This window comes from Geospiza fortis, unplaced genomic scaffold (genome assembly GCF_000277835.1).
Source record: "Geospiza fortis unplaced genomic scaffold, GeoFor_1.0 scaffold346, whole genome shotgun sequence".
NCBI classification, from domain to species: domain Eukaryota; kingdom Metazoa; phylum Chordata; class Aves; order Passeriformes; family Thraupidae; genus Geospiza; species Geospiza fortis.
The window spans coordinates 1,500,235-1,523,232 of record NW_005054361.1 but is presented as its reverse complement, the minus strand read 5'-3'; the positions used below and the strand labels follow the sequence as shown (position 1 = coordinate 1,523,232).

At 41.8% G+C, this 22,998-nt stretch overlaps 2 protein-coding genes across 2 annotated transcripts in view; one reads left to right on the top strand and one right to left on the bottom strand.

The window, feature by feature from the left end:
* Positions 1–18,409, top strand: part of ULK4 (unc-51 like kinase 4) — a 211,935-nt gene extending 193,526 nt beyond the window's left edge. Inside the window, exons 38-39 of the mRNA XM_014308205.2 lie at positions 13,698–13,786; positions 16,631–18,409. Coding sequence (XP_014163680.2) covers positions 13,698–13,786; positions 16,631–16,715 — 174 coding nt within the window. The 3' untranslated portion in view covers positions 16,716–18,409. The remainder of the gene's footprint in view (positions 1–13,697; positions 13,787–16,630) is intronic.
* Positions 18,410–18,472: 63 nt separating this feature from the next.
* The window catches only part of CTNNB1 (catenin beta 1), an 8,449-nt gene continuing 3,923 nt past the window's right edge, over positions 18,473–22,998 (bottom strand). Inside the window, exons 10-15 of the mRNA XM_005423925.2 lie at positions 22,306–22,425; positions 22,003–22,153; positions 21,792–21,913; positions 20,514–20,574; positions 19,538–19,758; positions 18,473–19,246 (exon numbers count right to left, since the gene is read on the bottom strand). Coding sequence (XP_005423982.1) covers positions 19,550–19,758; positions 20,514–20,574; positions 21,792–21,913; positions 22,003–22,153; positions 22,306–22,425 — 663 coding nt within the window. The 3' untranslated portion in view covers positions 18,473–19,246; positions 19,538–19,549. The remainder of the gene's footprint in view (positions 19,247–19,537; positions 19,759–20,513; positions 20,575–21,791; positions 21,914–22,002; positions 22,154–22,305; positions 22,426–22,998) is intronic.

Genomic DNA, 22,998 nt, shown 5'->3' with positions numbered 1-22,998 from the left:
GGCAGTCATCCAAATATAGTATTAAAAAAGGTTACAGAGCTTCAAAATGAACCTCTTAGCCTCTTTAGATTGGCTTGAGTGCTTGAAAAAGTGCAATAAATCTATTTTTTAACGTACAAAACTATTTTATCCTCACATAAAGGTAATCTCCAGGTACCTTAAACTTACCAAAAAAGGATCACAAACTTGGTTGAATCAACTATGCTTCAAAATCTCCTTTGAAATCCTGACAAAATTCTTTGACAAAGCACTGAGACTTCCTTTAAAAGTCTCATTATCACTATCTCGCTTACAATAGTTTTCTTAATAGAGTGCCACTCATGTTACTTGGTCTCTCTGTTTTGTGGTCAGGGCCTTTGTGGGTCTTTGCTGAAAGCTGGATTTGCTGGTGTCAACAGGAATTGAGTTTATTCCTTTTCCTGGAACAGTAATGAGATCATCACATCAGCTTTGTGTTGTGGCGTGATTAAGTTTGCACTGTGACTCAGTTACCTTGTCCTGGAGGACAAAGTTGTAAGGTTGGTGGGTACAGGAGCAAAAGGCAGGATCTTGTGGCAGGCATCCAGGTGCTCATTCTGCATCTGAAACCATTGTGCTTTTAAAAGAGTACAATGTAAGAGTATGTAATGACTTCTTGTTTTATAAGAATCGCTCTGCCTGCATTTCTGTAACTGTTAATATTTAAATTATTGACCTAATCAGGTTAAGTGTAAGGGCTGCAACACCTAATTTTAAGGCACACCTTGTTAGTGGTAATTGTGCAAGGGCAAATGCAAAACACTGGTGTAATTAGCTGCACATCAGCAAAAATGTCAGGAATTTTCACTTGAAACCTCTAAAAGAAAACAAATTGCTTTATTAAGTTAGAAATGCTTTATTTGTAACCTGTGCATATTTCTTACGAATACCTTCTTGTTATAATAGTGCTTTGTGATTTTTTTTTTCCATAGCCAAAGTGAAAATGAGAGGGAAAAATACCCAGTTCACAGCCTGATTAGATCACAGCTGAAAGCTGGATTGTGGGTAGCTGGTTTTTACACAGTTCGATAGGACTGTCTTTTCAGCTGAAGCCAAACCAGGTGTGAGGTTCACAGCCCCATCTGCATGGGCAAAATTTGTCAGAACCTTTGCATTCAATAGGGTTGCCTTTGGTCAGTGCTATCCATTCCTTGAACACTACATTCATCTATGAGATAAAAGTGAAAATGTTTAAAATAAGAACATGTTTGTTCCTCTGGTCATACTGAAATAGAATGTATTTTGAGATAACAAAAGTTTTCTCCCTGAACGACTTAATCATGTAATTCAAGATTGAAGTTTAACTTGTCTCAGCAAGCATTTCATGGCAAAATAAACACAGCATCACAAAGCTGGTTAACATTCAGCCACAGCTGCTGGCCTCATATTTATTAATTTATTTCCCTAGGACTTGCTCTGCACTTTTAGAGAAAAGGCACTTCCCTAATTTTTTCTCAGTAGACATTGACTTCTAGGCTGTTTGTTCAAGATAAGCATCAAAATGAGAATGCAAAGGTCAATCTCTGCCATATTAGAGAGTTACAAAGAGAAACAGTCAGTTTGTCTTTCAGAGAATGCTTTCCAGTCCAAATTAAATTACTTCCTATAGGATAAGGGTTTTCTTTGGAAATTCAGCAGATTTTGTGTTTACAGGACTGACTCTGCCTTTACTGTGAACTTTGCAGGAAATTTTCTTTTCATCTTTCTACCCCTTTATCTCCACCTTTTAATGACAAAGTCTGTGAACTCATGCTTAAGGCTCTGAGATGGTGGCAGCTGTGGAGTTTGCCCTGCATGGTCCACCACTATCTCTGCTTCACTGTGCTACCTCTCTGCTGTCCCTACTCCACAGACCTGGAAACCTTTCTCAGGTCAGCATTTGTGCAGTCACACCTTCAATGGCTGTTCCAGCTAAATTGGGAACCAGAGCAAGTGAGATTAAAACAGGGATCTTATTCTCCCCTTCCTGCTTTGGGGACAGGAACCGCTGACAAAAAATGGAGCAGACAGTTGGAGCAGGGATTTTTTAAGAAGTTTTTTTTACTGTAGCAACTAAATCAAACAAAACCCCGTTGGACAACATAACTGATGACAGAACTAGTCTCAATTAAAATATGTTTTATAAAAATAAGGATGCATTAAAAAATAATCCATCATGGTGTCATCAGGGCAAAGGAGTTGAAGAAGCTGTTGCTTGCTCAGTTGGAAATTAATGCTACCTTTGCTGAGACAACAGAGCCCTGTATGGGCTCCCCCCATCTTTTGCAGCACAGACTAAAATAGATCACTGTAAATCACCAACAGATGTGGTTCAAGCCAGCCTACTTAACACTGCCATGTAGTGAGTGCATCTATGCATAGGTTTCACATTCTGGCTAAGTAGTTGGTAATCTCTTGAACTGCTTTAGCTGAAGTGCTTGTGATTGCTTGACTCTTTATTTAATTGCATTATTTTAATTTAGCTTAAATTTGTTTAACTACACAATGGAGGAGATAAGCTGGAGTATCTGTGATAACAGTGCCAGACAAAGCTTTCTATGTGGAGAGGATGAACAATTTAAGCAGATATTTTATTACTTCTACACCCATTTCTTGACACTGTGGTACATTCCTCCTTGCCTTGTCCCACTTTGGCAATTACAGCTAGGCATTTGCATTGGAACAAAATTGTCCTTGCCATGGCCATGGCCTGCACAGACAGCCAGTCTTATTCCCCTCATTCCATCTTCTGTCAAGTATTATGCAAAATTGTCCTGCATCACCCTTCTTACACTGCCAGGGTTGAGTTACCAGCTACTTGAGTTTTACCCTTAAATAAAATGAGTGTTGTTCTTCTCTGACTTCTATAATTAACAGTAAAGAATTATGTTGCCATTCATGCCAGTAGTTAGAGACATCATGTTGGACTCATGGCCTTTGTATCTTTTTCTTCTATTGTTGATAGAAGACTGCCAGGTTAAAGATTGTGATCCTAACATAATAGGAGCACTTCATGTGATTGTGGAAATGGCAGTTGATAAGAAAAGATGAAGGTGACTGCACAGCACTGTGTTGAAAGAAAAGGGTGATTTATCTTCTCTTTGCAAGTTTCTTCTGGAAATCATTTAACCTTGTCTTAAAGCCCATTTGTTTTTGCAGTCGCAACAAAGAAACTCCACTGTGTTTATATCCATCTCTATTTTGAAATATAATTATAAAGGACAATAGGATGGTATTATGTCGGAGATAGCTTCAAGAATTTCTCTTATGCACAGGAGCTAAATCTCAACAAAATGAGAAAAGCTTAAGTAAGCTCCCCCAGGAACCTTTTCCTGCCAGTCCTTGATGAAACTGACAGTCAGCCAAGAGTGAGTTGAGGCAGAGAAGAAAATTGATGTGAACTCATTAAATCAGTTGTTTCTTGATGTCACTAAAACAGCAGGGCTCATAAACGATGAAGTGTATGGAGTCCAAACACAACTTAATGAACAGGCAAGTGTTGACAAAACCCAAAACCCAAATGTGCTGATGACTTGTGGTTATCTGCAGTGTGAGGTGCAGTGAGGGAGGATGACCTCTGAAGTAGCTGTGAATGCTTACTCACAACTTTGCCTACTGAACCATTCATTCTGTGTTAAGTATTATGTTTATTTGGAATAAGTAGTGTAGGTCTGTAAGTATATGTGTGTCTGTGTTAAGTGCGCATTTGGACTGGCATTTTGGTTGATAGTTCTTTTCACAACTGACATTTTTCAGTCAGATTACAACAGGTGCTCTTTAATGACACTGATGGGGATGGGAAAATCAAAAATGGGATCTGTTCTTAATTTTGGAGAGCACCAAGAATGAGAAGTCTTTATTCCAGTGGCTGGCATACTGCAGACTCAAGTCCCTGGAGGAAGCTGCTTACCCATTTGTTCAGAACATGTTCACTTTCTGAGATGCCCCTGCAGCAATTATCACTGTGCTTATTTGGGTACTGGGAGCCCAGTATGGTTATGAATAGGTGCAGGAGCTGGCTGAAAAGCAATACTGCCATGGTCAGCAATGAGAAATAGGATCTTTTCACACAGACAGCTGTTCGGGTTGTGTGGTGAAACTGGCAGTTCTGAAACCTGCAACCTGTTTATTCAATTCAAAATTCGAGGCCAGTGTAATTCCCAATGACTATCACTGTTGTTTCATTATAGAGTCCTAATTCATTGTTTCTGTGGGCACAAAAGTATTGCTGGACTCATTTGGCGTTTCAGCGCACTGTAATTTTACATAGTGCAATACTGTTGAGATTGCCAAGCTGTGTCATCTGTTGGGCTCATCACTATTACTTCCTTTTGACCTCCTCTGCGTAATTACACATGGATGACTGACTTGCTGCTGTAAAGATACATAAATGCAACTGGACTTGTTAAATGAAAAACAGGCTAAAATTATTCTCTCCGAGGCCAGTGCGAGCCAACAAGGTAGCTGTTTGCTCTCTGCCAGGCAGCCAGAGCCATCTGTCACATGACAATAAGCAAGCATCAATTTCAGTAGTCCATTTGTTTTTGTGACAGTTTTTACAATTTTATGGAAATTGAACCATTATATAAAGCATAATTTTCCTCAGAAATTGGTGTTTTATAGAGTTACATCCCTGTTCAGTCATTTAAATTCCTAGTTGCATTTTACATGAAGCATAAATACACTGATCCTTTTTTCCCCCCAATAACAAAAATCTTCAGAGGATTTTTCTGGATTTTGTCAGGAGGAGAGGTGGTTTTGTTTTTAACCTATATATGCAAGACTGTCCATGTTTGGTACTTAAAGAAAACCTCAAGATATCTGAGCTTTATGTGCCCCTGGAAATCAAGTCTGATGGGGTTACAAAGGAACTAATGTTTGGTGCTTTAATATTTAGCCCAAAATCATAGTTCAGAATGATTTTTCTAACATGATTTTGCTACTCTTTTTATTCTTTACAAAGGAGTTTTTTGTAATCTGTGTTAATTCTTAACTAAACTCATCCTATTCCTGCTTTTCTTGGAATAATAAATCTAACTTACCAAGCCAAGTTGTAGAGATGTGTAATTGTTGGAGTCTTGTGTTCAAGTCCAGATTATGACAAATGTGATCATGAGCCCTCGAATTTGGTTTCATCCTCCATGGAAGTTGATCAATGCTATATAGAAGTTCTGCTCAGGGGCAGTCAGGGATTTCACATACTAGATCAGACTTGAATTGCACAGACAACTTGGACAGCTCTGTTCACATCACTCTGCCTTCATCAAGGCATAGTAGGCTTTTATCTTTATGAGGAGCATTTTAAAGCAGGACAAGAAACAATGTCAGGCTGTAGGTATCATTTTTTTGAGGCTGTATGCATTAAACTTAAAATTCCTACTGAGACTTCTTGGCTGCTCCTAGGGGTTTGCCCAGTTCACCTGAGCATCACTGCATGGCTGTTCAAGTGTTTGTGTCCTTTGACACAACAGCATTTATTAAACTGGTAATTGCTTGGTTGCTTGCATACTTCTCCTGTATGGTAATTGCCATTTAAAGGTCAGCACTTTCCAATATGTTGCTGGTTCTCCCAATAGCAAGAAGATGAGTTATCTGTGGTAATGATTTTTACCCTTGCAAGTGGGTAAATGCTTGAAATTATTTGAATTGTCAAAGCATGTGTGGTGGGCTGACCTTGGTTGGATGCCAGGTGCCCACCATGCTGCTTTATCACTGCCCAGCTGGACAGGGGAGAGAAAATAAGATGGAAAACCAGTCATAGTTTGAGGTAAGGCAGTTCACTGAACCAAAAATGAATGTTTGCATGCACATGTGTGTGTGAATGAAAGATCTCAATTTAGCTGTACTAGATGAACATAAAAAGAACATGTATGTGAAAGTAAAGAAGGTCATCCCTAACCCATGGAGCACATCAATGAAAGTTTGATATAACTCCAAAAAACTTTTGCAGTTAAACTATTTCATGATTTTATGGGGAGACATAAGGGTTGACAGGTTGAAATTTGAGAATCTTATTCACAGATTGAATTATTAGGCTATAAAATTATCATTGGAAAAAGAGTTATGGGAATCAACATTTAAGAAGTATTGGAAGTTACTTGTCAGAAGCTATTTTAGGAGAAAATCTGATTAGAGAAAAACTATGTAGGATATTTGAACATGAGAGATTCAGAGAATGATTAACTTGAGGGGAAATCTAGATGTGTAGTGAATCTGTGTGTTGTTTTAGTATTTGTTCATAACTATTTTTAGTTTGCTTTGCTCCACAACAACCAGGAGCTTCTATAACACCGCCTAAAAGAACAGAAATGTAGGATCTGAACTGTGGTAATAAAAAAATTCTTCCAGTGGATTTCCCTGTTTCTTTTATAAGGAGGAAGTCACAAGAGACTACCAGGGTAAGGTGTACATGGGAGGTGGTGGTCTCACCTGTTCCATCAAGGTGAGGGCAGGGAGCTGATGGGAAGCTGCAGGAAGAGATCAAGGGCTTGCAAGTTTGTGTAAGCTTAGTATGTGGCCCAACTTGGCTAAAGCTGATATTTGAGGCCAGCTGGGATCATTGTTTGGACAGAGCAAAACTGGCCTGAAGTACCTCAGGGAATCGTTGGCATGCAGGTGACAGATGGACCTGTGTTTGCAGATGAGATCACCAGCAACCAGGATGGCAAGTGCTTATTTCCAATGCCATACAGATGTTGGGCTGGCTTCTGAGCATGCATAACTTATCAACACTGCAGCCCTGTGTGGAAGTCTCCTGTAGCACCTTTGAGCCATGTTTTGCCAGACAGAACTGCAGTTTACTTTTCCTAATAGAGCTGTTGTGGTCAGCTGGTTGTATAATGGATGTAAAGAGGTTGCCCTATCCAGTTCTGTCAAGTCAAATATTTAAAATTTACTCATTAAAGAGGGTGGAAACTGCAATAATGGATATTTTCTGGATTATAGAGACATTTCTGAAAGCGACCTGAGAAGAGCACTTGCAATAAAATCAAACCTTAAAAATCAAACAAGACAGAGAGTACCTTCTGTTCAATAATTACCCTGCAGTTTATGAATCTTCTCTTATATTCAGACAATGCCTCTTAGAGCTGGTAATTTTACAACAACCACAGAGCATGCCTCTGTGTGCAAAAAGGGCAGAGAATAGCCTCAAAGTGAATAGGTGTCAAGAAGCATCCAAAATCAATTAACAGTTATCTATCATGTGGGAGACATTCCTTGTCTGTCTGTGAATTGTCCTCGAGCCAGTGTGGCGCTCAGACTGCCGGGAAACTGGGACGGTTCCAAGTTACCCGCAGGAATGGCTTTGAACTTAGAATAAACCTCCACACACATATACAAATCAGAAGAAAACAAAACGCCTCGAATGAAATCGTGGCCTTATCAAAATCAAAAGGTGTTTGTTGACTTCAGTGGAACAAGAATTTTATCCATAAAGAGGAAAAAAACATTCTTGAAGTCTAAAATCAGAGCTAAGCTGTCTGATGTAGTGTGGGGTTGGTTTTTTTTTGGTCACAGATACCTGCTTGTTTGCACATGTATTTGCAGGATCTGAAGGCCACAAAGTCTTTGTAATTGTGTGTCTGCAATCCCTGACTGCAATGTGCTTGCCAAAGCACACCTGGAACACTCATGCTTTTGTAAGTTTCATTTCTTGTTTTTATGGTCCAGCAGCATTGCTCAGGCCTGTTCAAGTGACTTGGCAATTAGTAACATAAATATAACTTGTCCGACTTGATTTGTTCTTCCCACACACACGTTCTGTGTCTCTCTCCAGCTGGAACCATGTGTAGAGAGAGGAGTAGCAAGGAAGCAATGCTATGAAGATTTTTATCCTTTTAGAATGAGCTCTCCTACACTATGGAGACTAAAATAACTTGTGGCCATCCTAGTGAGCTTATGATATCCGTATAAGCACACTGCTTTTGGATGTTCCTCTGCTACACCAGCACATCCTGACTAGAGTAACCAGTAATCTTCATTAAACAACCTGTAAATTGCTGCACTTAGTGCTTTAGAGGGTCCTCTCCCACGAACCTGCTGGGAGCATGTGTAACTAATGTCAGATTAAACACCTCACAAAAGACCACTCTATATATCTGGGAGTTTCCTTGCTAGTTTTAGTTGTTTTGCTTTTGTATTTTAGAAAGTTGCTGCCACAGATGTAAAATTGCCCTATTAGCTAGAATGCTTCCCTGGTAAATGGGAGTTCATGTTTAACTTCTCCTGCCTGGAGAGCCATGTTGCCAATTGCCTCCCTGCCAAGTCCCCATGTTATTCTCTCCCTGTGTGGGAGCCATCCGAACTTCCCTGCCTCTCTCCCTCCAGTGGAAACCCTGCTGCAGCAACAAAATGTGACGCTCACTTGCTTAGAAAAGGGGAGAGGACTACAGGAGAGCCCAGGACCTCAGTAGCCTGCTTGGGGGCTCTGAGAAAAGGTATTGTGGTCTGTGCTGTCTGGACTGGGAGCTTTCACTGGCTGTGTTAGCAACCTGAGCTCCAGAGAGGAGAGTGAATTTGGGTAACTTCATTCTCAACATGAGGTTTCCTTGCCCTTCAGAAGCAGCACTCTCCATGCACTGTGCAGGTGTCTGGGTCCCTGCCTGGGATTCCTTTTTGGGTGCTAATAATTAAATGTCATCATCACAGCCTCCTGATAGGCTCCAAATGCTTTATTGGGTCTGGCACTTCAGTACACAAAAGTAAGCCTATGTTACTTTGTAAGAGTGTGCAGGGCTCCAGAAGTGAGAGATCTACTTGATCTGTCATGGGAAATGATGAATTCATTTATTATAATTCCTCAGGGCAGTGCCAGCTTAGTGCGTATGTTTGGAGAGCAACTTATAATGAAATAAATGCTTATACTTAATAAGTTCACAGCCAATGAGTCCCTGGCTGCAGTATTTGCTGGGTTATTGTGCTCCTCTGTTGAGAAGGAATAGCTGCATATTTCTGGCCACATCATCATGAGTTGTGAATAATAAACCAAGTGACATGATTTATCTGATTACTGCAGTGCTTGTGAATAGTTCAACATTGACAGTCTGGGAGGAAAGGTACCATTGAATGCCCTGGGATAGGCATAAGATGGGTCACAACACTAGAAGGTTTTCCCCTCCAGCCCAGGCATTGTGCCTCATTTCTGAAGTTACTATCCCATTGACTTATTTGCTGGGCTGTCACATCAGCTATAGCAATGTTTTTAACACCACTATATTTCTTGACATTTGTTCCTTAAAAAATGGGAATAAGGTCACACTAAGCAGCTGTGAATAGCCATCAACTTTCAGTCACCACCAGCCTGGATGACATTTGAAACAGTAGCTTTGGTTGGGGATGAAAGGCTCTGTGTCCTACTGTCAGTGCCTTCAGCCAGTCAAAGATGGAAGTAGGAATGAGAAGTCTGAGATGCATATTTAAAATTGCAGGAACGGTACTTACTATGAAGACATTATTTGAAAGAGTGTCTAGAGGGCAATAGGAGTGTTTTCATTTCTTTAATGTTTTTTTATTCTGGAAACTTAATTTTTAGTATTATATTTCATGTCCTACATAGGGTCCCAGTTAGTCCATAGAAAAAATGTATTGCTGTTTTTACTGCAGTATTAGCTGAAGGCACAAGTTCCATTCACAGAAAATCTTCCATGAAGAGATAAACAATACTTGATTTGTAGCATGTGTCAATATTCAAGTGATGCTGACATTGGACTTGTGAGTATCTGGTAGTTCTGATAAACCAACCCACTGCAGCTTCTGCCTTACCCATGTGGCTGCTCTCAGCCTGTGACAGTGAAGTTGAGCAAGAACTGAGTAGTTGTAATTAGCATAATTATATGAAATTTTGATGAAAATGTAGGGAAGCATTGCTTTATGAAGTTAAAATATGTGTGTTTGGGAAAGAGAAAGAAACATTTTGTGAGAAAGAAGTATGTTTTTAGGTGTCTTCCTTGTATCTGTGTATACAGGCAGGGTAGTAGCTTGTTGAGCAAATGGTGAACATCCCCAGCAGCTGTTTCTTTAAGAAGATGATACTTGAAGCTGAATGTGCTTCCAAGACCTTTCTTCAACCAAGAAAAAGTTTCAAATATAAAGCTTCTTATTTTTGCATTATTTCCCAGTTTATTTCACAGACATCAAGTTAATGGTTCACTTGAAACCTCACCAAAGAAGAGTTTCTTTCTCTTAAAGATGGTGAGAGAGTAGTTTACTGCTGAGGTAATTTCTCTCCATTGTAAATTACAAACTGTGACTTACAACTAATCAGAGAAAGCAGTTCAGCATTATGAAACCAACCTTAACAGAAATAGTTTGCCCTTAAGTTTCTACACTTTCTTGAAATTTGAATTGCAAAAATCCCTTCTTAGAGTAAGAATGCAAAACTTCTCCATTTATTAGTGAGGTAGATATTCCAGTGGAAATGTTTTCTATAATAACTCATCTTTAGCAGCACCATAATCTCTGAATAGTTTTCTGGAATTTTTTTGAAATGTTGATCATTATGTATCAACCGTGATATTCCTTATGGCTCACCCTTTTAACAGTACTGAGGAGAGGAGAGCTGCTGAATTGTTGTGGGCATAATAAAGAAAAGTAATTTTGAAATTCTTGTTAAATTGCAGTGAGTGTACAACTAAACTGAGATTTAATTACATTTTTAATTAAGGGAATAACTATTGAATATGTCATTGAATCTGTGTTGCAGCCAGCCCTAACAAACAGCAATATTGCAAGAGATCATTTAAACTAGTCATTAATATTCCAAATGAATGAGAACTAGAACTGGTGTGGATAAAAGGTGCAGCAATGGTGGGTAGAATAAAAAGATAACCAAGGGTAGAATACATTAATTTCTCAAATTTTGGTGAATGGTGGTTTTATGTCCTGTCATAATTTATTATAACCTATGGAACAAAAGGTTGTTATAAAGATGAAACTGGAGCAGTTTTTAAGTAAGAAACATGAGTAAAGTTTCATCTTGAAAGTAAACAATGATTCAGATATGATTTCTCACAAGCTCCTGTGAAGCAGGATGTAATCTGTTGTATGCAAGAGACCTTCAAATTGCTCAGGGAACAATCAGATGTACTCAGACTGAGATAAAGAGCAAATAAGAACCAGTGATCAGAGCATGGGAGTGCTGACAAAACCCATAGGTAGCTGTGGCTGAGCTGGCTCCTGGGTGCTGGCAGCTCATCCTGTATTCAACCTGCAGTTTTCCTGCTAGCACAGAGTTGGTCCCCTCCCAGGCCCATGGAGTGAGTGCCTGGTGGTGGATAGGAAGCATTTTTGTGGGCACTGGCGAGGAAGAGCTGGGGAAGCCCCAGCCGCCCACGTAAATCTGTGCAACCCTGTTTGTTCTGGGCAAGTTCTCTGTGGGCATAGGTGGCACTGCTGACTGGACAGGTTGGTTCTTCACCAACACCCCTTGGCTTGGATGAAGCTGGTAGCTGGCACTCTCAAGAAAATGTGTTCTAAATTTGGGTTATACTTAATTTAAATGGACGGGAGGCAGCTCATGCTGATCCTTTCCTTCCTTGTGCTTCTACTTTTACTGCTGAAAGGATCTAATTGAAGCATTTTGTAGCTCGGGGAGTAGCCCCTGTGGATGGATACCATGGGAGCCCATTGCTTGTGGTTGAAAGTTGCTCTGCACAGTGAAGTCTAACAGGGAGGTGATGCGATGATCTCATGGGTGTTTCTGTTTCAGTCTTTTACAATTTCTGTGCATATAAAGCCATTTTAATCCTTTCTTTTCAAATACGTTGTATGCACAGAAATGTGTTCTTAACAGTGATACAAGGCATGCTGCAGCATGGGCAGACTTATAGTCAGACCCTGTGACTCAATTGGACTAAGTTATTGCTTGAAATAGATAATTTTAGAATTAAACCTCTTTCTTCTTTTATAGTTGAACATATTTTGAATGTTCTATGTATGATATCATTGGCTATTTTGTGAAGAGACCGTGAAGGTTGTACAAATGTGAGCACCCAAAAGTTAAGATGTAGTAGAGTAAGAGATATCTGTAACCTTTATTTGACCTGATAGTTTTATGGAGCAAGATTCAGTCCTAGTGACCTTCCCTCCCTGTGACCTCTTGGCTTTTTAAAGTGTGCAGGATAAACAAGGAGCATGAATGTGGAAAGCGCAAGGAATGTGGCAGTGGCTGGTGAGCTGCAGGAGTTGCAGGGAAGTGTTTGGTTGAGGCTTAACCATTCTTTAGGAACAGAAAGCAATGTCTTGTGGTGAAAGTACTTTTCTCTCTGTGTTGCTCCTATTATATGTGGTAGTGTTCTCACATTCAGAACCCAGATTCCAAAACATTTTCTATGTCTAGCAGGTAACATATAGAGAAGACTGGATTTCTGAAGTACAAACTGCGACAATCAGATATAAACCTCAAGAGAGTAAAAAGGTTTAACCACCTGTAATCAGGATTTACCAGTGATTTGTGCTTAGGTAATGGCATCACTGGGTTTTTTCCAACACACAGGTTTATTTCAGGCAGATCCCTGTTCCCTGGAAGTGCTAAACTACAGGATGTTACGATTATAGATGTAGTGACACTGTTGTTGCAGAATCACTGCTGATAAATTATGGTGGGATGGCAGCTGTAAATACAGCTTCTGTTGTGATTTAAGAGGGAGATGTGAAGGCATGTTGCCCAGATGCTGGATCAATGGTAAATAGGGCCAGCCACAGCACGCTAAAGCTTACAAGTCCTTGCCAGATTTTGGGATTAGAAGTCATCGTTTCTAGCGTTAACTCCTCTGGTATCAAAATAATCAGCTGGTCTGGTCCTCCCCTTTTCCTTTCTCTTCAGCCAAGACTTGTTTACCTTTGCAAGCAGGAACTGACAGGCAAACCAGGTTTTTTTTAGTAATTTATTTGAGATACAAGAGCTTTTCAGCAAGTTGCCAAGTATTCAGTGTCTGTTCAAGCTACAGTGCATGAGGCTTCATGTTGTGTTCCCTGTGACCTTCCTGTTCACCTGCTTAACCACCAGGAAATGTGTGGCTGATTGGAGCTCTGTAGTTGTGCTACTTAAGGATGGAGAAACAATAAACCAGTCTTTGTGGATTCATGTAATAAACCACACCAGCAGCAAAATCAGCTATAATCAGGATTCATTTGACACAAAAGGGCAAATAGCCTTGGTCACTCCACCCCCTGCTGTGTAGGTGACAGTCCTGTGCAGGTAACACTCCTAATGACTGATGAGGGGCGAGAAAAATTTCCATATGCAGTTGCCAGCTTTGCAGTGATTTTAACCTGGTTTCTCTCAGAGAAACCGCATGTGTCCTGATCTGAAGGCTGGTAGAGGCTTGGTTACTTTTTCCCTGAAATGAGAAATGAAAATAACTGTCTCCCCAAGATATCCCTGGGATTCAGACTAAATGGGGCTTGTATTTGCATTGATACTAAGGATGAAATCAGGATTGTCTGACTGTGATATGTGAATTTGCACACATACAGGGACTCAGAATGTGGGTGAATATTGTTAACTAAGCCAAGATCTTTTAGATGTTCTCTGCCTAAAATTCAGTAAAAGGGACTTTCTCATCAGTCTTTTCAATGTCACATTCCATTTACAATTGTAATAAATGCTGTAACTTTTTTCCTTCTCTCTTATCCCACAAAAATGGCAGAGAAGAATCTTTTGCTAAGCCTTTGGTAAAGGTCCTTTCTTTTTGTTCCAGATAACTTCAAACAGGAAGCACTTGGAGAGCCTGAAGAATGATGGTGATGCTCTTATCCAGGCTCTGGAGAGCCTGGTCCAAACTGCCAGGTGAGTTCCCTCAGGCTTTCAGGAATTTCCAGGGCTGAGAGCACTTGCCTCCTCTTTTGTCTGCAACGGACTTCTGTAATTCTGTGCAGTAAAAGCTTCTCAGGTTTCTGTGCCTGGCCCCCCTCCCTGCACTGCTCTCCTCCAAAGTCCTCTCTGTCAGAGCCTGCGGCACACTTTGATCCCCAGCTGCTGCACAGTCCAGCTCCGTGCGTGTGTCGATTCTGTGGATTTTATTCCAAACCTTGGTCCCTCTGTCAGGGGTTCTTGGCAGAGTGGGCTGTGTGCACAATGCAACATTTGTGCCCCGTGTTAAGGTAGCTGCGGTTGATGCATTTGAAATCTGATTCCTTTCAAATGTTCAGCTGAAGAACAGAACTGCTTTTGTTTAAGAATACCTGTAGCTTCTGCAGAAGGCACAAGACTTAGGGGAATGCATCGTCTTCTCTGCAAGAACAGGGGTACTAGTCCCAACAAATGGGCCAAAGCTTAGCTCATCTCCCATAGACTTTCCCTTATCTAATCCCCCTTGGACATATGAATGAATGAATGGCTGTTCTCTGCCTCTCAAACAAATTTTATGCTTTTGCTGTGGGCTGATGGGCTTTCACTTCTGGATGAACTAAGAGAAATAGTATTTCCAAAGTCAATTTTTGAAACACTAAGATAATCTTTTCAGTGCTCTTTGCCTCCCAAATGCAGGCTTTGGGAAAACTCTCTCCTCAGCATTATGGCAGAGTACCATGTTTTGGAAGGAAGGGGGGATGTGGGCAGACATGGAGAGGAAATGCTGGGATGTGGCAAGTGCAAGGAGATGCACCCTGAGGACCAGCCAAATCTGTAGAGAGTAGTCAGCATCCCTCTTGCACACTCAGCTGCTGATTCACAGGGTTTTTGTATGACACATTGAATTATCTCACTAAAATAAAATGTCAGCTCTCCCCAAGGGAGACACAGGCACCACCACTGAAAACGAGAGTGGGGGAAGACAGGGTTTTTCCTCGGTTAGAAACATTTCACTCTGTAGCATTTCAGCATTAGATGCACCAGACAGCCCAGTCATTGTCTTTGAGTTCTGCTTTTCTGGCTTCCTCAGTAGTCTGTTACAGTCTGTATGTTTCTGTATGCACAAAAACACATGCTACAGAGCCCAGATCAAGAGCACTCACCCTAATTTAACATAAGATGCTCAGTAGATCAAATTCCATCTGATGCCATTGAGGACTGTTATGATACAGTAAGGTGAACCAGGTCCCTCTGCTGTGCCAAGCTCCCGCACTGTAACAGCAACAAGAGAGCCCCTGAGAACTCATGGGTTTTCATTTCCCCTCCTCCCCTTCTTTAGGGAACACATGTCTCTATCCATTTGCCTCCAGAGGAGACTGAGAGAGACTGAGCCTGGTTCTTGGGGATGTAATGGACTCAGAGATGCATAAATTGGCAACAGGCAGGCAGAAGAAGCCTGGAGTTAGGAAGCTTTATCAGACTTAGCTGAATGGACTTTCATTGATGGAAAGTGTAGATATTCTACCTTCTCCTCATATTTCCTTATGTGGCATTTTTCCCAAAATATTCTTGTGACCTGATAAACTTGGTATCCTCACCTGTGCTTTGAACCTGATTAAGGAGCCTCTCTGTATCTCCTGCAGAACTGGAAATGTTTTAGAGGCACCTACAGCGAAGATCCTGGATCTAAGCCATCCTCAGGGTAGTCTAAACTCCCAGGCCCTTCCATGCACATATTACCACTGGTTTGAATTGTTTGAGGAGTGTTTTTGCTTGGCTCATTTCTTAGACATGTTTGCAATCTCTCCCTCTCCCCGTGTGTCAGAAGGGAAGTGTGTCCAGCCAAGCAGTTGAGTGCTAAGAGAAGGGTGCTGGTTGGATTGAAAGCTGCTTTCAGTGCTGCCCTGCAGCAGCCATGGATTGCCAAACTCTCTCTCAGTGATGCTGCCTGAGCTTGTTGGAAGAGGCAGTTTTAAGAATGACATGACCAACCCATTTTGCTTAGTAACGACCTGGAATCAAATCCATGCTTTAAAATGTGGGATCATGGACATTTATTTTTCAGTAAAGGCAGTTGCTAAGATGAATTTGTTTCAGATAACTGATTTAAACTGCTGCTTATTACAACATTGGCTTATGTAATGTGAACTGATCATTTGGATTTTCTGGTTAGCTCTGTATTCCCGAAGTGTGGAGTATCAGTAGATATTGTCATTAGCAGCAATAAAGGAAGTTGCAGATTGATCTGCTGATGTCCTTTCTAAGCTATAGATGAGGGATGGGAGTCCATAAAAAAACTTAAAAAAACTAAGAAGACGTGATTCTGTGGACTAGGAGTAATGTGTTAGAGCCTCTGTTCCAATGCTAGGGAAAAAACGTGTTTCCAGAAGAAAAAGTTAGGCAAAATATATAGTAAAAGCTCAGGTGAGGAAGCCAAGGGTCCCAGTGCAGCACTGTGGTTGGAGGGGCAGTGGCTCCTCCTTGCAGGAGGTGGGCAACACCTGGAGTGGAAGTGCCTGTCTGCGCAGAGCAGCGCTGCAGGCAGAGGGCTCTGTGTGTGTGTGTGTGAAAATACATCTTTCTGCCAAGTGTGTGTATGAGGAGTCATGGGGTGTGTGATAAATTCTATCTGTCTTTTTCTGCAGAGGAGGTTGAGTGAGGTAGCAGTTAGTGGGAGGTGGAGCTGAGATTCATTTCTACTCAAGATGTGCTACAGTGCAGGATCACTGGTTAAATGTTACTGCTTAAATTTTCTAGCATAAAGGCAAATGTGGAATTTGAAGAAAACATTTTTTTTTCTCCTGAGGACATCTAATAAATGTTACTGTTTTTAATTTCTAGCTCTGACGTTGACAGTGCTGTTGTTCCCTTGGCATTTGAAATTCTGAGAGCGGTGGGACACGAAAATATCAAGACTCCCAAGTGAACAATTTTTGACCAGCCTTCTGAAATGTGCAGGTCGTATACCCTGCTTAGCACCTCGGTCCTGCAGGAACACCTGCAGATGTGCTGAGCATTTAGCAATCTGAGCTGCAGCAGATGCAGAATTTGGGCTGGCTCAGGAAGGGAGGGAAGCTGGTTCAGGGGTGGGGAAGGGGTGGTTTGTTTTTTAAATCCCTGTAAGGATGAATTCTTGGTTACTACTTTGCTTTGCTAGCATTACATGGTTTAACTCAAGTATTTGATAGTTTAAAAGTGTAAATTAAATGAATAGTAGAGTTACTTCACAATTATAATATGTTCCACTATTTCAAGCTAGTTAGAAATGCTCATTTATCTTTTGGACCAGGTGACTGCCTTGGCTGTTCATCTTAAGGGGTCGCCTCATGCTTGTGACTGGCACTAGAAAATACCTTTTTATCAAGACAGACAATATTGTTCACCTCAAGCAACTAATACCAGCCACTGTGATCACACAGAGCCTGTGTGTGGGGCATGAAAGGATAGATTTTACCCGGTTTTCTACGCACAGCCTTGTACTCACTAGCCCCTCCTTTGCCTAGCACTGCTCAGCTTAAGCTACAAGGGTGGAGTGTTGTTCTCAGCTGCCAACGCTCCTGGCTGCAGTTGAGAACAGGTGTGGTGATGACCCTGGCAGTTTGTCAAACCCCCAGTAAAAGCTGGTACCCTAGAAAAGGTCCTCAGTGTGTGTAGAGTTAAATTCTTCTCCACATGTGCTGCGGCTGATGTCTGTCAGTTTGTCAGTGCACCCACCAAGCACACGTGCCTGTGACAGCTGCTGCTACACCCCTGCTCTGACAGCCCCATTACCCAGAGTGTGTGGATGCAAGCAAACAGCCCCACGCAACCAGATTTCACCTTGTATCTTACAGGAATTGTTTTCTTACATTGCTTCAAATATTGCTATCTTTCAGCTGGAGTTACTAGAAAGAGGGAAGAGTGAAGTGCTGGCTATTATTTGGGGTAGTGTTTTACAGTAAGAGTTGAAGAGCCAAGTGTGGCTGAGAGGAACAAAGCTGAATTCCTTGTGTGAGCCCTCTCCTTCTGCAGCAGAAGGGGAAGCAGGCTGGTGTGGCTCCCTTCAGCTCACAGCATCTTGAGCCAGGAGCCTCTGCAGCAAAGCCTGCTCTGATCTCTGGCTGGCAAACTGCTGCCTGCAGTGGATGTGCCTGGAGTGCTGCTCCCAGAGCTGGTGACAGCTGCACGGTGCACACGTGCAGCCTGCGGCTGAACCGGCAGCCTCAGAACCACTTTGTCCCCTTGCAGTCACACAGGTGCTGCCTCAAGGGAAGCCAGTCACACACAGGTCTTGTCTTGCACAGCAGCTGAACACTGAGGACACCTGAGAAGGGCTTTGAACCAGCTGAGGGCTTGTGTGCAAAGGATCTTTCCCTGTCCCTTAGTGCTGAGGAGCAGCTGAGGCTGCTCACCCTTAGTGAAGCCCAGAGAGAAGTGGGGCTGGCAGGCCTGGCACCAGTGGAGTTGCCTCACATCTGGCTATGCCTGCCCCACGCCAAGGACCCTGCCAAGGCAAAGCAGGGGCAGCCTGGTGCCTTGGAGGACTGCAGCAGGAAACCTCCAGGCTATGAAGGGTAACTATGCCAGAGTGGGAGCAAAGAGGTAAACTATTCTTGTCTCCCACCACTAAAGTGGTTGTGCAAGTGCAGGACTATTTCTGAACACACAAATATATTTTGTGATCTGAAATAATTTGACACAGAATGAATTAAAAGTTTACTTTAATTTTGAACCATTTTATAACTGCATTTTTCTCATGAAGCATCTGTATCACAGCAGGCTACAATAACTTTGGGATAAAAGGCAACTGGTAAACTGTCCAATACAAGGTTCCAAATAAACAGTTTTTACTGGCCCCTACCCAGACATATCCCAGATAAAGTTTTTGATCAAAAACATGAAATAGATCCACCTGCTTATTTTAAGCATATTAAAAAGGAAACTAATTGGACCATTTCTATTTGTCTAGTTTTTTATACAAAAAGGCTACACAATGTTACACTTTATTCAGAATACAGTTAGAGCGATTATGAATTAGTGTTCTACACCTTTACTCAATCCTTAAAAATTAGAAACTGCTGTAGCATATTCACTATAACTTAATACTACAAGAGACTTTAAAAAAAACTAACAACAATTACTGCAAAAAGAAAGGCTACTTCCAAAGCAAGCAAGGTCAGTACCATTACAGAGATTTAAAAAAAATAATAAATTTTTAACAAGCAAGGCTAGGGTTTGATAAATTCCATCTTGCAACTCATTCTTGTGCATTCTTCATTTCTTGAATCACTCCCAAAATCCATTTGTATTATTACTCCTCGACCAAAAAGGACCAGAACAAAAAGTTTACTTCAATTGTTCCCATAGGAAACTCAGCTTGGTTAGTGTGTCAGGCACTTTCTGAGATACTAGCCCACCCCTCGAGCCCTCTCAGCAACTCTACAGGCCAATCAATGCAAGTTCACTCAGATGATACAGCTGCAAAGAGAAAAAACACAGGTGTCAGTGCTCCTGAGTTGTAAAGGGCTGTTGTAACACATTAAGACTGCATGAAGCTGGTGCACAAGACGTTACAGTTAATTACTTCCACACTTCACGGCAGAAGTCAGTTTGGAGTGTGCTCATTGTGTGTTTCCAGAGCATTTATTCATTATTATGGCACACTAGGACCCAGTCGAGCCAATCCCTCCCTGCCAACCAAGTCCTCAGTCCAGTCAGCTGTTTTTCTCTTTTTGTTTTGTTTTAAAATTCAAGGTTGGAGCTTCTTACCTAAAGGATGATTTACAGGTCAGTATCGAACCAGGCCAACTGATTACTGTCACCTGGAGGCAGCCCATCCATTAGGTCCTGGGCATGGCCAAGATCTGGCAGACCATCAACTGGGTAGTCAGCACCAGGGTGGTGGCCACCCATTTCATGTTCCATCATTGGGTCCATACCCAAGGCATCCTGACCGTATCCGCCAGAGTGGAAAGAACGGTAGCTAGGATCTAAGAAAGTTAAAGGTGGCAGAGGGAAAAAAAGCATAATGTTAACAGATGTTAGATGCATCAGAAGCTGCAAGTATCAGTGTGTGAGGAGATCGTGTAGCCATCTAATTGTTTTCTAGTTCAGCCAAGTTCAACACAATCTGGTGCCTGCCCTTAACAGCTATTCCATTGTTCGGAAAAGCCTTCCAGTAGGATTCTGCAGACAAAGCACACTGCAGTCAGAAGCACGAGCAGATTCCAGCCAAGCCATTAGTCTGCACAATCAACAGTACTAAAATTCAACAATACTGCAGCAAAACCAGGCTCCAAGACTGTAGACTTGCTTCTGAAAGACTAGTCAAAAATAGCTCAGAATCCTTAGGGATAGGCTTGTGTTCAAATCTATAGACACTCACAGACTAACGCATTCAATACCAGCTTTGTTGTTTTAAAGAAAAACTGCACTATTGGAATTGTCAAGTCCATTTGTAAGGAATGGAAAAGATTTCTGGAAACAACAGCTCAGCAGGAGGTGTTCCCACAGGACTCAGACAAGAGACACTGGTTTTGCATGTTCATACGGCTCCCATTTCAGTGCTGCCAGTGGTGTTGCAGAAATGGGTTATTTGAACTGGCAGTTCCCCATCTGCCCGTCAGTTTGCAATACCTTGCTGAAGAGTAAATTCACTCTTCACTCATTTGCAGTTCTCCTTTAAAACCTATGACTTGACTTCATCCAATTGGAAGTTTAGTCAGGGGGAACAGAAGACACGTACCATCTGGGCGGTATCCAAGAGGCTCTCCCTGGGCACCGATATCCAGTCCGAGATCCGCTGTCTATGTGTACACAAAGAATTACAAAACAGTTTTAACATCGGCTCTTTCAGCCAGCACCAGTAGTTGTGAGTTTACAAAGTTGTAAAGCTTGCCCTAAATCCCTTTGAACAACTCCTCTGCAGTGAGCACTGCAGCACTGCTGTCAACATGAAATGCCTTTTCAGCTAAGTATCTGCATCCAACATGTAATAGTCAGATTTAGGAACCCACAGATCACTGGAAGGAGGGTTCTTTCTGGGAGTGAAAAAGATGGGGTAGGAATACTCCTCTAGTAACACTCCTCAGGTACACCTGTCCAGATCCTGCAAGTCAGATATTCCCAAGCCAGCAACAGAGCTTTTAAGAGTTCTGAAGGAACCTCTCCCATTTGTTCAATTACAGAAGTAATTGCCTGCCTGCAGAGCAATTGTCTAACTCCAGTCTCAAAGAGATATTCCATTTTAGCTTCCCACCCCATCCATTCTTGTGGTAGATAGACATTTTAGGAAAACAGAAAAGTAAGCACTGAAATAGTACAAATTAAAGGCTACTGCCCCTTGTGTAGTAGATACATACAAAACAAGACAAGCTAGGCTCCTGAATCTTAAGAATTTGTGGGAAGACAAAGAATGAGTGAAGCCTTCCCTGTATCCCATGCACACAGATTGACTTCAGTCTCAATTTAATGTGTACTCCATTAAAAATGAAAAAATGCCATGTGCAATAATGAACCTGCAAACCTATTCAAGTCTGAAATCTCAAATGTATTCAGGTCTCAGGACAACTTTAATTCCCAGCCCAAGATTACTAATCCTGCATTGTTGGCTTGATAGAAGCCTCACAGGATATGTTTTATATTTATGCCTCCCTCATATCACTTACGTTTCTATTTTTACATCCAGAGTTCATTAGGTTTTGACAAGCAACACAGAAAAGTACAAAGTTCTTGTATACAGCCAGCTTTGCACACTAGCAAGCATAATGAGCATTACACACTTCAGCAGCAGCAGCAGAGAACAGACTCTTCCTGTCTGCCAGGAAAAAGCAGCTTGAAGGCTGCTTACCACAGGTTCACTGCACCTGAGCACAGAGAGCGAGTAAAGAAGGTACAGCCACCACACAGCTGTGTAAAGCTGGGCCTGTATCACTGACGGCATCTAGACTTCACTGGTGGAAGGAGGGAGAACACAGAAGTGAGCTCTCCCTGGGGAACTGTTAACACAAATCACAGAACTCACCTCGTTCCAAGCCATTGGCTCGGTCCGGAACAGCGAGCTTGTCAACTCAACAGAAAGTCGCTTCTTGTAGTCCTGTGGTTTGTCCTCAGACATTCTGAACAGAACTGCAGCTGCGTAGGTTGCTGCCAAAAGGAAGAGTGATTTTAGCAGAGGTCAAGACTTCTATCAACTCTTCTAACACAAGTATGAAACCAGCCTTAAGTTCACTTACCAACACCCTCATTCCTAGAATGAAGCAGTTCTGTTAAAGGAGCAGTTGCACCTTCGGCTTCGATTGCTTCAGCTGCCTCCTTGTCTTGAGCCAGTTCACAAAGTACACCAGCAGCTACTCTCTGGATGTTCTCGATGGGAGAGTACAACAACTGCAACCAAAACACAAGGCTTCTTTTAGCTCTTCCACTTGAAACGAGCTCTTCAGCACACTCTGATTTAGCAGCTCTACCCAGGAAGTGCAAGAGCTGTTTTATTTCTTTTACTAATATGTATTATAGTGCTGTCCTGAGCTCTCACTTACCTGCACAAATAGTGGAATGGTATTTAGACCCCTGATTACGATTCGATTATGAACATCACGTGCAAGAATGTGCAGGGCTCCAGTGCAGCCCTCGACAATTTCTTCCATACGCACACCCTCCTGGTTAGGGAGAGAAAAGGCATTTTTGAATTTAAGATATTGCATACTCTCTTCCTTAAGTGGCTATCAAAAAGCCAACCAGCAGTTCCAACTCATCATTTAAACTCATCCCCTGCATTTACCCCCTTCCCCTAAGCACTGGCCTTCAAACTTAACATCCCTGCTACAAGTCAGCCCAGTGTACCCACCCCAATTCAGTAGTGAAGCATCCCAGTGAGATGCCTCAGTGGCTTTTATAATCAATTTCCCCTCTGATAACACCATCTCTTTTTCTAAAACCTGGATTAGCCCCGCAGTTACTAAGCTGGAAACAGCAATTATCAGTAGCAAAGAGGTCCCTTCCTGCCTCTGCATGAATTAACTAAACTCCTGTACTAGTAGATGCTGCTTCCATTTGCTCTGCTAAGCAAAACCCTCCTTTGTTAATATGTTTAACAGGACAAAAAAAAAAAAATCCAATTGAGACTGATCTTGTCACACTGACCTGGAAGCTAAAGAAGTAACAATTACAGAGCCTGCACAACTTCTCAGTACTTTTACAGGTCTAAGCACCCTTGCAAATATGCAATAAGC